Source organism: Agaricus bisporus (assembly GCF_000300575.1).
Source record: "Agaricus bisporus var. bisporus H97 unplaced genomic scaffold AGABI2scaffold_4, whole genome shotgun sequence".
Classification (NCBI taxonomy): domain Eukaryota; kingdom Fungi; phylum Basidiomycota; class Agaricomycetes; order Agaricales; family Agaricaceae; genus Agaricus; species Agaricus bisporus.
The window spans coordinates 520,171-536,454 of record NW_006267367.1 but is presented as its reverse complement, the minus strand read 5'-3'; the positions used below and the strand labels follow the sequence as shown (position 1 = coordinate 536,454).

Sequence of the window (16,284 nt, the reverse complement as noted above, 5' to 3'; positions counted from 1 at the left end):
CGATCACAAAACCTCTGGCGGCCCAAGGACACGAGAGACTGCCTAATTTCACAGGATTAGCCGTAGTTGCTGTCTTGAAGCTATAATATGCATGTTCTTTCGTTACTTACGCCTATGGCGTCTTCAAATCTGAATGTATCAACAAACACATGTAAACAATAGGGTTGTTCTCTTTGCAACTTCCACGTCCCTGATATTTCCTTTGGACCCCCATCATGACGAAACATAGCAAGAATAACACCGCCTCGTCCATTTTCAGCTATGCAGAACGCAAGAAAACAGAATATGGCACTCAAAAGGTACGTCGTTAGCTGGCTCTATTGCACGCCCTCAGTCCTTAACACCCCGGAAGCAACGCCTTGGAAATGAGTCAATGCGTCAATTTGATGCCTGTACGCTGTGCTTAAATCGCGCCCGGGAAACTCTGGCATGTGAAGAAGGGCATTTGTTTTGTAAAGAGTGTATTTATACAGATCTTTGTGAGAGCAACAGCACCTGGATATCTGCTTTTTACTGACAGTTCCAGTGACGCAGAAAAAGGATATTAAGCGCCAGAAAGAAAAATTGGATGCGTGGAAACGGGAACACGAGGAAGAGAAAATCAGGGTCCGAGAGGCCGCTCGAGAACGGGTGTTAGCAGATTTTGAGAAAAGTCACCTCGGCTTAGCAGCTCGATCCACTGAAATTGGAAGGACAGGCAGGACCTCAACGGAACATGGTGAGATATCTTGTCATCAGCACAAAGTGGCTCATCTGATCCTTGTAGGTAGGGGCACAAAGCGCAAGTTTGAGTTTGACGCTTCAGCGGTCGAGACTCTACAGCGGGAAGCCGAAGAGACAGCTATGCGTAAAATAGAAAAGGAACAAGCCGAAGCATTGAAGAGCAAACTTCCAGATTTCTGGCTACCGTCTTTGACGCCGACCTACACCTCAAACGGACTTCCAACTTCTCTTCGGCAAGTCAAGGTTCAGACGATGTGTCGAGGCGGGACTCCAGCCCATCCCGTATCGTGAGCTCTCCTTCATCATTCCCAAGTATCCATCTAAATTCTTGGCAGCTTGAAGTCCTTGTTTCCAATCAAATTTACTTTTTTCGACGGTTCGTCTCAACAGCCTGGATCCAACGGTTCTCCATCAGATTCTGGAACTGTCAAGACAACTTCTAGAAAGGATGAGTTGGATCCTATATGTCCGGCTTGTAAGAAGCAACTATCAAACAACGTACTTATCTCTGGTGGGATCCCTCTCTTGTTGTACTTGCCTTGATAGAAATGAAGTCTAAAGCGTTCCATCAGCGGCGAAACCATGTGGACACGTCACTTGTAAAAGCTGTACAGATTCTCTTATTCGGACATCAAAACAGTGTATAGTTTGTGACGAGCTGTTGAAGGAGAAAGACATACTCGAACTGAAGCGTGAAGGTAAGTAAACATTCAGCTTATGGGGATGACTTTTCTGAGATCGTTACTAGGTACTGGATTCGCTGGTGGGGGAATCGCTGAGGCTTCCAGGACAGGAGTGTCGTTCCAAGGATAAGTAGTTGAGTAGTCCTTTTCTATTCGGTTCCTTGGCACGTGCAGTTTTCGGACTTCTCGTTGTAGTCAATGAAATTTCAAAACCGATGTTCTTTTTCAAATTTCTCGCGTTGTGGATACGCGCTTTCACATATCACAACCGAAAATAGGTTGTCTTACCATACTGGTTACTTGCTACTCAGTTGAGCTAGCGACAGCCATCATCTGCCTTGAGCCCCACAGCCGGACTCTTTCAAGTCTCTGGGCTTCTTTTGTTCTTCCCAGCATTCAGATGTACCTCTCGAGGTTTCTGACATTGGACTGTTTAAATCTTAACACGCTCGCCGATATATTGCTCCATCCGGATAGACTATGGAGCCTCAAACCACATGGATAATACGGCTCTGACTGGTTGCCTTTTTGAAACCATATCGCTTATGAGCTGATTATCATAACGACGACTATATGCATGGTAACAACGATGTTCCAGAAGCAACCACTGCATTATGCTGATTTAAAGGAGAACGTTACTACCCACTCCACTGATATCATGATATGGATTGGCATGTGGTAAGTGGAACCTTTTCTATGTTACTGAGCTCGGTTGTATCCCCGTGCTTTCCCATCGCATATCAGAACGCCGGTTTGTAATAGTCCGCTACGCGCAACTCGCTGCTATTTTAAAAATAGATCAAGTGAAGTGAGGGGCAGGAAGACTGTGTCTTGCAGATATAAAAAGTAGAAAGGAAACACGAGTTGGCATCGTGTTTCTAGCTCCTTTACATTCTATACCCAATCTTCTTCTCCAACCTAAGAACCAAGATGCGCTTATCTTCGACCTTTGCTGCTTTGGTTGCTATCGTTCCTGCTTTTGTTAATGCTATCCCTCCTCGTATTGGCACGACTATTCCTACCCGTGTTGGCACGGTCATCCCACTCACCAAACGTGCCGTCCACCTGGCGGATGAACAAGGCGTGGTCGACTGTGAAGTGCTAAGATCTCAGGTTACTAAAGTGTCAAGGTACTTTTCGACCAACGATGAAAGACGAATTGACGAAACTGACTTGCGCTACTAATCCAGGAAATTGGGCCGCGGTTTCCAAGCTTACCAGAAAAATACCGGGAAAGCTCATCCTAATGCTATGAAAGAATTGTTGGAATTGTTGGAGACGAGAGCTACAGGATCTGTTCCTCTCATTGACGATCAAGAAGTGCTTTGGCACGGATCGATCTCAGTGGGTACACCCCCCAAAGAATTCACAGGTAAAAAAAGATAACAACTCTTTTCAATCTGTCAAAATACTGATTAACAAATTGTAGTCGATTTTGACACTGGTATGTGAAGTTGAATAGATGGACGTGTTCCCCTGGCGAGTAATGCTGATGATATCTTTTAAAGGTAGTAGTGATTTATTTTTGCCCGGAGCTACTTGTGGCGCTACGTGCCAAGGACACGAAATCTATGATACGTCTGCGAGTTCAACTGCGCAGGACCAAAGTCGGGATTTCTCACTCCTGTTCGGCGATGGATCTTCGATCCAGGGCGAGGTATTCTCTGACACCGTAACTCTTGGTGGCCTAACTGTGATTATCTCTTGTCAGCATTCATGTGAATCAAGTTCTTAACTTTTTTCTTCTTCTTCTCCCCTTAGGTGACCAATCAAGCTGTTGGATCTGCAACGCAATACTCTACTGGTTTCAGCGCAGAGCAGTTCCCTCCTGATGGTCTTATGGGCATGGCGTTCCCTCAAATTTCCGAATTTAGAGCGAACCCATTCTTCCAGACTTTGGTTGCACAAGGTGGTGCGGACGCCCCGCAATTTGGGTTCAAGCTTTCAACACAAGGGTCTGAATTGTTTTTGGGCGGCGTGAACAACAACTCGTTCACTGGGGAATTTACTAATATCGATATTACACAACAGGTGTGATATTATTTGTCAAGTGTTGGGGGGGAAAGCGTTTGCTGACATGATATACTTGGACAGGGCTTTTGGCAGATACCACTTGATAGTGTGAATACTGGTGGTAGCAGTGCGGTTCAGAACGTACAAGCCGCTATCGACACTGGAACGACACTCATTGTTGCACCCCAGCAAGAAGCCATCCAGCTCTACTTGGCCATTCCCGGAGCAAAGGATGCGTCGAATGTTATTGGTCCGGGATTCTTCACCTGTGAGATAATTTTCTTTGCAGAATTGAAAGCAGTACTGACTGACATCTTTTCAAAAAGTCCCTTGTAACAGTGACCCACAGATCAGCTTGACATTTGGCGGAAAGGCCTTTGCAATTCCTACGAATACGTTTAACTTGGGTCAACTTTTCCAAGGATCTGAGGATTGTGTCGGTGGAATCACCGGTACTACGAATATTCCTCGTGAGTATAGTTTACGCTTTTGTTGAGTAATGTATTTGATGCTGATGCTTCGGACAGTCTGGGTAGTCGGAGATGTTTTCCTAAGCAACTTCTACACAAGTAAGCAAAAAAACCTGTTTTACTTATGACCCACGGCATGAACTGATATATGACTGTAGAATTCGATGCGGGTGCCAACCAGGTCGGATTCGCCGATCTCGCGTAAGGATTAACATTTTTTCGGATTTAAGTATTCTCTTGCATACCCACGTTTTTCTTATTCTGGTGTATTCTACGTATATAAATATATTGCAGAGGAAATTGATACCATATTTATATATTATATGTGTGTGATTGGCAAATTATTTTCGAGTTTGAGTACGAACGCGAGGATCACCCTTCTCACTGCGCTTGCGGAGTTTTTCTTGTCGCTTACTGGTCGGTTGGTTATCTGCTTCTGCTGCAGCTGGGTCTTGAATACTGGACGAACGGCCGTTCATAAAGGGAGATATGACTGAAGACCATAGTTTGAAAATAGCGAAGAGAGGTATCTGTAGGCGGAGATATCAACACTTTGGATGTGGGTCGGGGTTTATCAGTCACACGCAACGTACCACCATGTACAGAAACCAAAACCATTCTCCGAATGCACCGCTACCAACTTGACAAGCCCCTTTGGACGGATTCAACCGACTGTTCACAGAAGACAAACGAAAAACGCACAGGTTATATATAGAATGTCGAAACACCATTCAGTTACACCAGGTTGGGCGAGGTCTTCGCCGTAGGAGAGTAAGGTACCGGTTGTAGGGTCGCGTCTAGGAGTGCCGATCTTGATGAGATAATTGGAGAGGAAGAGGGAGGGAAAGAAGGTGACGACATAGATGGCGAGGGAAGTTTTTGAGGGAGGAAGAGACGAGCGTCGGAAGAAGAAACGGAGCAGGAGGGAGATGATGGTTGGGATGACCATGCCAAGCTTGAGAGATCTGACCGCGGTTTCATTCTGGTGAGCTGTGTGGGTTGGTGAGCACGTAAGCGCGGTGACTGATTCAACGCGTACCAATGCGCTTTGCAGAGGCGTTGGCCATCGAGTCGTCGTCGTTGCTGGAGAGAAACCCAGATCACGTGTGGCCTCGCTTCATGTCCACCCGCCGTCTCGTCCAAAACACGATCCAGTCCAACCTTGTTGCACAGAATGCCCTCGCAGCACAGGCGATAGACTTGGAAGCTCAGCTTAAAGACCTCGACCATCTGATAGTACGTCGCTTGTCATTTGCTCTGCCCTCGCTGACCATAACACAGGAGAGCGTCAACAAGGGAGAAGAACTGCCAGACGAGTCTTTCCAGGCCGAATTTCAAATACCGGGCTCAAAGAGAGTGACTGCCCCTATCTCCTCTTTTGAACTCTTGGCACCAGTACGCACTCCATTTGCCTATAAGTCTGCCCAGCCAACGCGCCGTAGGCATCTCCGTGTTACAAGGAAGCATCTCAACGAGCTCATTATCTCCGATGGACATCCCTGCATCCAAGTATAGCTCAATCCTCTATACATGCTTAAAATATTCATGCGATTTGTATTAGTGAAAGGGAAGGAAGTGGAAGTCCTGGCCGATGCAGTGAAGAAAGAGAATATGCGTTTGGAGGCATACCGAGTCCGCGACAAGTACTTTGACTTTGTTTTCACATTGCTAGCGTTCACCTTGACTCAAATTCAAGTCCCTCAGCCCCGCCTATTGATATTGTACACAACGTCCAAGGAATCGACTGGTCTATAGTAGCGGAAAAAGTGTCTGACCACGCACTTATCAAGCGAACACCTGACGAATGTCGCATTCAATGGGTTGCAAAGCTTCATCCCAAGGTCAATCACGGAGATTGGACGCAGGATGAATTGGATAAATTGCATAACTTGACTGCTCCTGCTCTAGCGACTGGGCAGAAGATTAACTGGTCTGGAATTGCCAAAGAGCTTGGCGTACGTCTCCATGAATGGATCTGGCGTTTTAACATGAATAATTTTGTTTAGACGAACCGCGTCCCAATCGATTGTATGAAACAAGCCATCACCAGACCGCGACACCAATGGGATACGAATGCCGATCAAAAGCTGTTAGAGGCTGTCGAAATATTTGGAACGAACAACTGGAACCTTGGTATATTTCTACACATATTATACTTGCAAGTTTTCTCACCACAAATCTACAGTCGCACGTCACGTTTCGCCATACGCAACCACATCTCAATGTCAAACACGATATGTCCGGTCCTTGAATCCTTCAATCAAACATGAACCATGGACACCTGAAGAAGACACTCGTCTACAAAAGGCCGTTGATGTCTTCAGTAATTCATGGATCGATGTTGCCGGCGTGTTACCTGGTCGAACAAATGAGCAATGTAGAGAACGCTGGGCTGAAATTGGAGCTGCTACAGAAGGTGAGAAGGGATTTTGGTCAGAAGTTGAAGATCAGCAGCTTTTGGAGGCTGTGAAAGTATTGGGAAAGAAGTGGAAAATGGTTAGCGAAAAACTGGGTGGTAGAAGAACTGGACCTAATGTAAATATTTGTTCTTTTTTTATAAACATTTTATTCACCAAATTGTTCCAGTGTCGACTACGCTATAACAGATTGATGAAAAGGCAGGCCAAACAAGACAATTCTACAGTATCAGCACCTAGCGCTTCAGAGCCAGGGTCAATAATGCAGATTCAAGCCCCACCCACAGACCATAGTACCGATTAGCTGAAATTTCAATCGAGAAGAAAATCAAACTCTGTATAACATGTACAGGAGTGAACGGCATCTTGGACAACTGTTTTGAATCGGGGCAAGAAACCGAAAAGCTGTGGATGATTAACTTTGGTAAGGTCCATTGCGCATTAAATCACCACAGGTCTGGTTTTGACCTTTGTTTGATTAATGTTAAGAACGCATTCAGCTGTTGAAAAAAATCTATGGACTGAAGACGGTCATAAGAATGAGCTTTAGTAGGGTATATTCTAAACAACGCTGGGTATACATTTACGGTATTCCAGTGCGAGTTCTACACTTGTTACTGAGAGGTCTGAAGAGCTTAATATGATGGTCGAGACGATTCTGAGCTCAGATGAGTCGCTTCGTCGGCAGACGAGGTGTTCTTTTTCTCTTTCATGGCATACTGGATGATACCTCGTTTCTGATTCCAGACCTGTATGTAATATACTGACTGTCAGAGAATGGTAAGGCGGTTAGAGAGTGACTATTCTTTTCAATATGAGGATCAGGAAAATCATTCAATCGTCCATATCAATTCTTAGCCTAAGGTTGATGTTATTCATTGCCATCTCGCCACTTGATGATTATACAAGCCATAGACTTGGACAGTGCGGAATGATAGTGTTACATTCCAAGGCTCCCAGCAATGTAAAAAAAAAAATCACACAATTGCCCGAATGTCCAATCCCACTAGCTAACCTAGTCTCCATCGTTTCCTAGAGTGCAAGCCCATTTCCCAATTTACAATATGTCCCAATAATTCAGCATCTTCTTGACCTGTACTATCCTCCGTAGCGAGCATCAAGTTTTTTAATGACTCTTGTACCAAACCTGCCGTTTTGAGTTTCTTTTCGAGGGAAGGAAGTGCTGCTTTCTTGGGTGGTGAAGCCTGAAAATCATGTGTGTGTGAAAAAAGCTTTGGAGAGAAGGTTATGTAGCACTCACGGGAGTTTGGAGGTAAGTATGTTTGGGAGGGAGTTGTGGGAGATAGGGAGGAAGACCTCGGAGACTGACGGGGAGGATTGGAGGACCCGATTCGTCGTCTGAGGCTAGGAGATCTGGGGATGGTGAACGTGAGGTTGACGATGTGAGTTGCATTGGTGAAATCTTTGGTTCTAGATAGATATATATATATAAGTGAGTAGAAAGGACTTTGTGCGTTTTTTGCGTACTGGATCTGACAAGTTTCTTTGGTTTTAACTTGGGAGAGACAACCATATCTGTGGATTCTGTAGTTCCTGTTGTTTGTGAGGTTCGCCGTTTTCGAGCAAGGCGGTATAGCTCTTTTGGTTCGATACCAAAGTCGGTAATAGCGAGAAGGAGATCTGGAGGGATGACACTGGCGCGGTTTGCGAGATTGGCGTATTCATGTGCTCGTTCAAACAGTTGTTCAGTAACTAAAACAGACAGCAGATTCAATAGATATATATATATATAATGGAGGAGAGGAATAGCCAACGTACAAGCCACGACTTCAAGTTCAAACCGTCTCACAGCTTGAATATCAGAACTCGCAAACCCAACCTTAATCGCTTCATTTTCTACCACTCTCCGAATGGCGCGTGTGGCTACATCGGGTGTTATAGCAGGTTCAGGTGGACTTGGCGGCCGTGCAGGAGCAGGGTGAGTCTGTCTATACGTGTCTGTTTGAATAGTTAAACTTGCGAGACTAGGCGCTCCGGCAGCAGCGGTACCGGGAGCATTGTACGGGGAGTAGTAAGTGGATGTAGGTTGAATTTGAACAGGCACATTCGGGTAATGATTTGGGTACTGCGTTTGCTGGGCAGTGGAAACGGGGTAGGTGGCATATGGAGTGGACATGGTTGTTTGTGGCCGGAAACTGAAGAAACTGATTTGTGATCGCTTATATTTATCTCTCTTTCTACATTGTACGAAGCTACTCTTAAATGTCGGCCACAACCGCCTCCGAGCGTCCAGCTGCACCCTTCCAAACGGAGAGTTTCAGGCTGGCTAGACCTCAGCTCGTTGGCCCAGATGAACCCGAGTTACCGTTCCCAATAAAACTTGCTGGACCTGTCCAGAAGGGTTTTGGTAGAGGGGGTAAGGATTTGGGATGCCCTACTGGTGAGCGATTTTGGAATCGGTTGTTGTGATTGAAGAAAGATTGAAGAGAGAGGATTTAGCAAATCTGCCGGATGAGGCGACGGAGGCGATGACTGTGGTGGCGAAAACGGGCGTGTACTACGGGTATGCCCAAGTCATTCCACCGGCGGAGAGAATGGGAGAGTTTGAGAAAGGTGAGTTGGCGGTGCTTCCGATGGTGATGAGCTTGGGATGGAATCCATTCTACGATAACAAGAAGATGACTGCTGTGAGTCAGAGATCTATCTGCGTTCGTCAAGTTTGTATAACGATAAGATGTAGGAGATCCACATCATGCATGGCTTCAAGGGAGATTTCTATGGCATTGAGATGCGGGCCATTGTGCTTGGATATATTCGGCCAGAGCTGAATTACACTTCTCGGGGTGAGCACGTCGGTGTTGCTCTCATGATGCTGTGACTGAATGTTTCTATAGACGCACTGATAGCCGATATAGAGACAGACAAACAGGTTGCATTGCGATGCTTGGAACGACCAGGATACCACACATATGCAGAAGACAAACATTTCAACTTAGAGTTATAGTGGCTGTGGGATATATTATATTAAGATATCTATAGACGACATTAAGGGACTGGATGAGAGATGAGTTGGACTGTCGGGCTGAACAGAAGAGAGAAACGTGCCGAGGATCATAAACGTCTTGTCTTTTTTGAACGTGTGCCACCAATCTTGAGGGGAGTGCAGTCAGTGACCTTCCTGATGGTGTCCCGGATGGCTACGCCCTCGGTGGCCATGAGAGCCGTTTTGAGAGCCTCTCTGCCCTGGCCAAAGCCGTTGAAGTAGAGTTCGACAGTGACCCAGCTGCCCTTTTCTTGTTTCAGCTTTTCGAGAAGTTTGAAGACGTGAATGACGCATTGATAGCCAGCCTCATAGCTCGCACGCTGGCTCTTTTTGAACTTGAGAGAACCGCCGGAGTACCAGGCGATGACATTGGAGCGTGGGGGCTTGAAGGGGTCTTTGTCGTACGTGAGAGAGGAGAGGGTGGTGATGGTGTTGTTGCGCGAAGAATGACAGTCGAAACGGTATGCAGAGCGGATGACGGAGTCGGGTGTGCTCAGCGGGTTACTTTCGGCACTCTTGTAGGTGGCTGGGCCAGGGCTAGGAGGATCGTCGGCGCCGACTGGACGGCGAAAGATGGGGTTTATGGGTTTGAGATGGCCAGAGACACCGTTGTGCGCGGCGGCGAGCAGCTCCTGCGCTGTTGTCGAGAACGACCGACGCAGCGAGAACGACATGAGCACTCGCCTGTCACACCATCCGTGACTCTTTTCCGCGGGTGACGGTGTGACAAGTAACATTTCAATCCCGAACCACAGCGATGAGTGTAAGTCGTCCTCCTCGCAGCCCAATATCGCTTGCTCACCCTGCTTTCAGCTCGCCACCGGTCTCTACAACTCGTTTTTCAGGCGTAACAGTGCGCTTTATCCCCCGCCTCTGCCCGCAGCTGCTCACACCCCATAGGCGTCTTTGTTGGCTCCGTCTTTGCGGGTGCCTTTTTCTTCGGTGTCGGCTTTGATATGGGCGTGACTTCCTTCTGGGAGCGGTGGAACAAGGGCGTACGTCCCCTTTCTCTTCAGCAATTTCCTTTTTCACATTTCTGGCTGTAGAAACTATGGAAAGATATGCGCCATAAATATGTAGAGGATGATGCGTAGTTAGTTAAACCTATAGAGATATGTGTGACGTGTGTGACATCCAGCCCTTGAGCCGTTGCAACATGGAGGTCGAGTCGGCCAACGCAGACGCAAAGGTCGTCGTCATCACAAATCTCACCAGAAACGTCGTCGAAGGCCATCTCCAGGCCGTCTTTGCTTTTTACGGCGACATCGTCAAAATCGACCTCCCCGTCTTTGGAAAATGTGCGTTTCTCTTTCTTTCTCTCTCTCTCCCCGCTCCTCAACGACGCGCAGCCGGTCAGAACAGAGGCAAGGCCGCTCTTGAGTATGCAGACGCCGCGTCGGCTCATCGCGCTTTCGAACACATGGACGGTGGCCAACTCGACGGCGCCGTCCTAAAACTCGAACTTTCAGACCTCCCCGTTCGCACTCGCGCTCGCACTCGTTCTCCACCACCTCATCGCTCTCGTCGCGGCGGTCCACCACCAGGTTCGCGTTATCGCAACGGTCGAGGCCCGCGTTCTCCCTCCTTCTCACGTTCACGCTCTCCTTACTCCCGTTCCCTGTCACCTCGTTCAAGGAGCCCAAGGTCACCTAGGTCCTTGTCAAGATCCAGAACTCGTTCACCATCACCTTATTCCCGTAGACGCGGAGAAAAACCATCATTCCGTGGTGGACGTGGCGGTTGGGGCAGAAGAGGTCCTCCTCCACCACCCCCACGCAATAGGGATAGAGGCTATCGGAGGTCCCGTTCACCACTTCCTCGTCGACCTGGCTATCTCCCTCGCCGAAGATCCCCAAGTTATACTCGCGGAGGATACGGTGGTCCTGATCGTGATTACGGTAGAAGTCGTGGTGGTGCTGCACGTAGAGGAAGACCTATTCGTGGCAGACCTCTGTCTCGTTCCTACTCTCCACGTTCAAGGTCTCCTTCAAATTCTAGGTCTCGTTCTCCAAGGAGCAGATCCGCAAGTTACTCAGTTCGCTCCAGTCGTTCAAGGACTAGGTCTATCACCCGTTCTAGGACTCCACTCTCGCGCTCGCTGACTCCCAGGTCTCGCTCACGTACGCCCAAGTCCAGGAGTCGCTCTCCCCGCTCTCCTCGTTCAATGTCCTACGATTCCGCTTCAAAATACAGTCGCAGCCGGTCCCGTGGCCGCTCAGCGAGTAGGGGCAGGAGTGCCAGCAGAGACAGAGATGATATTAGGGATAGTAGGTCTAGGTCCCCCGCAAAGGATGCTTAGACAGTAAATATTTAGGTAGGTATCCAAGAGTGGTTTTTGGCTCAAGTTTTTCTTGTAACTGTCTACAATAATCTTTACTGAATGTTACGCTTTGAAGTGTTCAACTCTCATAGAGACGACGAAAACAGTAGTTTATAAAACAAAATGTCCATTATAAGGAATATAGATATCACCCACTTTAGTCGCTACGAATGGAGTCGTCATCGGCGTTGAACGTTCTATGACATGAAGTTTAAAAAAAATCATTTTGAAAAAAAAAAAGCTGGTTCGACTCACGGATACTCGTACTCAATTCTAGTCGCATCGCGCATCCACTCTTCGTCCGTCCCAGGAGGAAAACCGCGCCCTCCTGCAAGACTAAGGACAACAGGCAGCAACACCAAACCGTGAAGGGCACCAGAAACGATGAGTGTCAACCACATGCGGAAGTAATAGATCTACAGCCAGTTAGCATCACCCTCCGTACTGCTGCAAAATCAAACAGACCTCGAGAAGTTTAGAGCGCGTCAGAGCAAGGACTGACATGCCAATAAGCTTAGTGAACGTTATACCAGACAAAACCTAAAAGAAAATGACGTTCAGTTCCGAGTTTCTTCTGAACTATGTAAAAGAAAAAACTTACAGATGGCCCAACATCCACCAATGCGATATGTACCCTCTCATCCCTCTCCTTCTGCTCCACACCATGTCCATGCGACACCGTATTTCCCACAACAGTAACCGACGAAGAACTCGAAACACTCATAAAAGCCCTCGCAATATGCGCACAAAACTCAACAGCAATCCCCAACGAAATCACCAAATTCACCAAACTAATCGCATTCAGATTGATTCCCCAAAGCGGCATCACCGCCATCACACTCAGAACGGTCATTGCAACCACTCCCGTAACAATGATCGCGGTGTGCCATGACCCTAGAAGAAGCCCAGTGACAATAAGCACAGAAGCCAATCCAAGTCCAAGCACTTCTTGTGTGATTCCCACAATATGCGCATATTGGTCGAAAAAGACGTAAAAGAGAGAATAAGGGAAGACTTCAACACCCGCCTCTTCGGATATTTCGTCTGCTATGCGATGAGCCGCCGCGAATGCATTGATGAAATCATCTTGAGACTTGAGTGGATTATGGTACGTGCGGAAGTGGGAAGCTTCGATATGTGAGGAATCAGCTGTGAAAGATATAGCATCCCCAAAAGCAGTCTCTCCAGCGAGCGAACACTCTGCCGTCGTTGGTGAAACCAGCCACTGTTTGAGATATCGCATGAATTCCTCTCCCTGAGGAAGCCCTGTCATCGTGATATTCCAAGCTGGTTCGTGATCCTGATAACAAGGTCTGCAGGCTCTTGAAGGAGTGCGAGCAGTGCAAAACACAGAAGGATCATTCTTGCGCACACGACAACATTCATCATTAACAGGATTCAACCAACTAAGGAAGTTGTCAATCCAGGAGGCAGTGGGTTGGTTAATGAAAGAAGTTTCGGGCCTCTTGCGCTCCGCTTCTAATCGGTTTGCAATAGAAAAGTCAGGACACGTTGTGAAGCGCCCACAGAGCGCTTGTTGGCCAGTTCGTTCAGCTACATCGACACCCTTCGCAACAAAATAAACCGGGGGACCAACATCTAGATAGGCATCCAGGGAGTCAAAGTAGGGAACGAGGTACGAGTCTGCAGGTAGAGCCAGACGTTGATCTGCAGAGAATGGCGTCAGTTTGACGCGTACGTAAAACTCGTTTCAGGGTGCTCACCAAGGCCAATCTGGATATGCTGAACAGAAATTACAGATGCCACAAAGCCTCCCACAAAGATGATTACAACACAAGCTTTGGTGACGGAATTCATGAGGAAAGGAGCATAGTAGCGGCGGATGAATCTTGCGATCCGGCCCAAACCGCTAGAACTAGCAGAAGTCTCTGGCAATGCTATTCTGGAAGACAAACGAATGCAAGGGAAACAGTCCACACGATTACTCTGGATTACAGTGGTTAGAGTTTGTCTCAACTAAAGCGCAATTGGTTACTCACCTCTACGCGCTTGAGATCCAAGAGTAAAGCGCCGATGAACACCGTCACTTGCAAAATAGCATTTATCAATACACTTCCAGCCGCATACAGTGCAAAATTGCGAACGGCAGGCATAGGAACAAGAGCACCCAGAGCAAAAGCAAGGGTCTCTGTGATGGTACTCAATAAGATTGAAGGTCCCATCTTAGCCAAAGTCCGAGTAACCCTCTCTTCCGCACTCAGGTACAACGGAAGGGACGTATCATCTACGTCAGGCTGCGTCGATTCGAAATTAAATCGGTGGGAATTCGTGGGTGATAGAGCTGTGATGTACGTTGGTGCCGCATTTGGTCCATGAAGCGTGTTTTGACGATCAAGCTCGTGGACAAGGATGAAGACGTTGTCGACCCCAACTGCGAGGACAAGAAAAGGGATAACCTCGGCAATGATAAGAGTCACTTTCACTCCGAGCAAGGAGAAGAATCCGACTGCGGTAGAAATGGAGACAAGTACTAGAAAGATGCTGAACAAACCAAGTAAGACCTTCGAACCAACGAAGAGACTGCGGGGAAAGCGGGGAAATAGGGTGGGAACATCGCGAGAATCAATGGAAATGGTAGAGGCGGAACCGGAACGCTTGAAAAGTTTTGGAAAATTGCGAATCCACCGGAAGAGTGAAGATATGACTCCATCCTCATCCTTAGTAGTAGATCCACTACCAAGAGTGAGCGAGACATAGAGGAACATTGCCACATATGACAATACAACGATACGAACATCGGTATTCGTACTCTTGTTTAGTTCCTCTTCAAGGGACACGCCAGTAGAAAATACGACTGACAAGCCGGCCTCTGCTTCGGCACGCTGCCCGAGACCAGTGAGATATTTCCGCAGAGTCGTTTCCCAATCCATAATCATAGCTTGTTTGTGCTGGTCAAGTGAATCTGATACCACGTATGTCACGACGAAAGCTTCAGCCTCCAAGTACTGCTTCGAACCCTTGGAATCAAGAGGAACACCTCCCAAAACAAATTGTGGCTCAAGAGGTTGCTGGAAATCGGGAAGGCAGTCGACGGGATTCCAAGCACATTCCTCTAGGTGATCAGCCCAAGTATCCGGGTCATAATCCTCTAGGTCATTACCGTACCATGCCGCAATGGACTGGGTGACACAAGCACCTCGAGGGCCACCAGGCTTGAAACAAACATCATCTAGTGTTAAACCATTGGGCGAGACAAGATTACGAATTTGTGACTCGACGTCAAACCAGAATTTGAGGCGGTCCCAGGACAAAACAGGACCCTTCTCGCCTATGGTGATGGATGTAGTTTGTGTAGTATCATTTGGATTAGATTCTGATCGAGGTACTGCAGCGGTCACAAAGATTTGTTCGGTACGATAGAATGGACCAAAGTGCTGGTCAAAATATTCTTTCTGAAGTCTGCTTTCGGAATCTGGAGCGACCCACAACCTAACAGGGTCCGTTTCAACTGCGAATCTATCCCAACCGATGTTCAGGAGGCCAATAACAAGAAAGACGACGGAAAACATGAGCCACGGATGATTAGAGGCGAACAGACCCAAGTGATAGAATCCTCTCCGAATCACATTGTTGATACGGTCCTGGCGAGGCTGAACTGTTTCCATAGGGTCTAGCAACGATACACCGCGGCCAAGATGCCGGTTTTCTGACGGGGCACCCGACGAGTCTTCATCGATATAGTGAGATAGAGAAGCAGCGCCAACAAGTCCATGACTGCGTGTTCGCGGGGAGGCAGCATCCGCTGAGAGTGCGACACGTTCGTATGATTTCTCTCGGCGATGTCTGCGGAAGGCAGAGATAGCATAGCCTGTTAGGAAACCTAGGACAGCGACGGTGTAGGTGACAGAAAGGATGAATGATAGGCAAGATAATGGACCGACGAGACATGTGGGCCCAGCGTTGGGTAAAGGAGCGGGTGGTAAGGCGGGACACATGTCGGGGCAGTCTATGCATGTGCAACGACTTGTCAGTTCGCTGTCATGACAATTTCGCGGAGGCGGGTCAAGGGGTGTGATGTCGGGAGTCGAGGTAGTTGGGAAGTTGATCTGGAATGGACTTCCAAGTGGTTTCACATCACCCAGGAATTTGAAGAACGCATGATAATCCTTGGCACCTCCCCCAATGAAATCCATAGCATACCCGTTGGTCACACCAAATTGGACGTCCTTGCAGCTGTCATAGAAGCCCTTGCCAAACTGTTCAGTGACAAAGAAGTCGGCAGACTTGACAGCGGTCCGGCCATTGGAACCCTCTTGTGTAGAGGTGACATTGACAAATTCGCCCTGGTGTGGGGAGCATGTAAAGGCACAAAAGAATGATCTGAAATTGTTCCTGCACGCCGGACACGACGCTAGGAAGGCTTCTACTTGGACAAAGTTGGCCTTGAGAGTCTCCACTTGGTCAGAGGAACAGCATACTGGACCGGCGGCGAATTCTGGCCCGCAAACCTCTGTAAGCAGGGCACGGTCTTCAGGCTAAGAGGCCCGGAGGTCAGTAGAGAAAGCGACATGCAAATGGACAACGACAGACCTCTTGCGGTGGGCCTTCATAGGGACAGGGCAGCGGCTTGAAGACGTTGGTGCCGCATGAGGAGCGCAGAGCACAGTGGTTCATGGCAGAGACGCGCACGTGA

At 47.9% G+C, this 16,284-nt stretch overlaps 9 protein-coding genes across 9 annotated transcripts; 6 read left to right on the top strand and 3 right to left on the bottom strand.

Annotated features, from left to right (window-relative positions):
* The first annotated feature begins 168 nt into the window (after positions 1-168).
* On the top strand, positions 169-1,700 carry AGABI2DRAFT_219326 (hypothetical protein). The gene is made up of 7 exons (XM_006459842.1): positions 169-299; positions 353-479; positions 527-718; positions 767-1,010; positions 1,059-1,234; positions 1,296-1,421; positions 1,472-1,700. The coding sequence occupies exons 1-7, from the start codon at positions 216-218 to the stop codon at positions 1,534-1,536; spliced, it is 1,014 nt and encodes a 337-aa protein (XP_006459905.1). The 5' UTR covers positions 169-215; the 3' UTR covers positions 1,537-1,700.
* Positions 1,701-2,336: 636 nt separating this feature from the next.
* AGABI2DRAFT_149875 (hypothetical protein) lies at positions 2,337-4,094 on the top strand (the record flags this gene model as incomplete). Its single annotated transcript, XM_006459841.1, has 8 exons — positions 2,337-2,536; positions 2,597-2,778; positions 2,915-3,099; positions 3,168-3,437; positions 3,501-3,687; positions 3,746-3,889; positions 3,947-3,988; positions 4,048-4,094. The coding sequence occupies 8 exons, from the start codon at positions 2,337-2,339 to the stop codon at positions 4,092-4,094; spliced, it is 1,257 nt and encodes a 418-aa protein (XP_006459904.1).
* Positions 4,095-4,096: 2 nt separating this feature from the next.
* Positions 4,097-4,994, bottom strand: AGABI2DRAFT_202352 (hypothetical protein). Its single transcript, XM_006459840.1, has 4 exons — positions 4,929-4,994; positions 4,592-4,879; positions 4,483-4,541; positions 4,097-4,419 (listed from the first exon to the last, which is right to left on the bottom strand). Exons 1-4 carry the CDS (start codon positions 4,954-4,956, stop codon positions 4,231-4,233), a joined length of 564 nt encoding a protein of 187 aa, XP_006459903.1. The 5' UTR covers positions 4,957-4,994; the 3' UTR covers positions 4,097-4,230.
* Positions 4,995-5,008: 14 nt separating this feature from the next.
* On the top strand, positions 5,009-6,610 carry AGABI2DRAFT_116860 (hypothetical protein; the record flags this gene model as incomplete). The annotated part of the gene is made up of 8 exons (XM_006459839.1): positions 5,009-5,125; positions 5,171-5,284; positions 5,332-5,398; positions 5,451-5,532; positions 5,586-5,844; positions 5,896-6,022; positions 6,075-6,424; positions 6,476-6,610. The coding sequence occupies 8 exons, from the start codon at positions 5,009-5,011 to the stop codon at positions 6,608-6,610; spliced, it is 1,251 nt and encodes a 416-aa protein (XP_006459902.1).
* Positions 6,611-7,284: 674 nt separating this feature from the next.
* AGABI2DRAFT_219318 (hypothetical protein) lies at positions 7,285-8,452 on the bottom strand. Its single transcript, XM_006459838.1, has 4 exons — positions 8,086-8,452; positions 7,795-8,019; positions 7,568-7,737; positions 7,285-7,511 (listed from the first exon to the last, which is right to left on the bottom strand). Exons 1-4 carry the CDS (start codon positions 8,441-8,443, stop codon positions 7,317-7,319), a joined length of 948 nt encoding a protein of 315 aa, XP_006459901.1. The 5' UTR covers positions 8,444-8,452; the 3' UTR covers positions 7,285-7,316.
* A 56-nt stretch (positions 8,453-8,508) lies between these two features.
* On the top strand, positions 8,509-9,982 carry AGABI2DRAFT_202343 (hypothetical protein). Its single transcript, XM_006459837.1, has 5 exons — positions 8,509-8,707; positions 8,767-8,954; positions 9,008-9,110; positions 9,162-9,321; positions 9,374-9,982. Exons 1-4 carry the CDS (start codon positions 8,530-8,532, stop codon positions 9,269-9,271), a joined length of 579 nt encoding a protein of 192 aa, XP_006459900.1. The 5' UTR covers positions 8,509-8,529; the 3' UTR covers positions 9,272-9,321; positions 9,374-9,982.
* An 85-nt stretch (positions 9,983-10,067) lies between these two features.
* On the top strand, positions 10,068-10,404 carry QCR9 (mitochondrial ubiquinol-cytochrome-c reductase; the record flags this gene model as incomplete). The annotated part of the gene is made up of 4 exons (XM_006459836.1): positions 10,068-10,073; positions 10,124-10,163; positions 10,211-10,305; positions 10,357-10,404. 4 exons carry the CDS (start codon positions 10,068-10,070, stop codon positions 10,402-10,404), a joined length of 189 nt encoding a protein of 62 aa, XP_006459899.1.
* AGABI2DRAFT_202338 (hypothetical protein) lies at positions 10,343-16,268 on the bottom strand. Its single transcript, XM_006459834.1, has 8 exons — positions 16,182-16,268; positions 13,631-16,126; positions 13,355-13,577; positions 12,232-13,298; positions 12,096-12,170; positions 11,886-12,046; positions 10,660-11,827; positions 10,343-10,608 (listed from the first exon to the last, which is right to left on the bottom strand). Exons 1-7 carry the CDS (start codon positions 16,263-16,265, stop codon positions 11,788-11,790), a joined length of 4,146 nt encoding a protein of 1,381 aa, XP_006459897.1. The 5' UTR covers positions 16,266-16,268; the 3' UTR covers positions 10,343-10,608; positions 10,660-11,787.
* AGABI2DRAFT_66997 (hypothetical protein) lies at positions 10,467-10,796 on the top strand (the record flags this gene model as incomplete). Its single annotated transcript, XM_006459835.1, has 2 exons — positions 10,467-10,608; positions 10,660-10,796. Coding segments are annotated over 2 exons (279 nt in total), but the record flags the coding sequence as incomplete, so codon positions are not given.
* Positions 16,269-16,284: the final 16 nt, after the last annotated feature.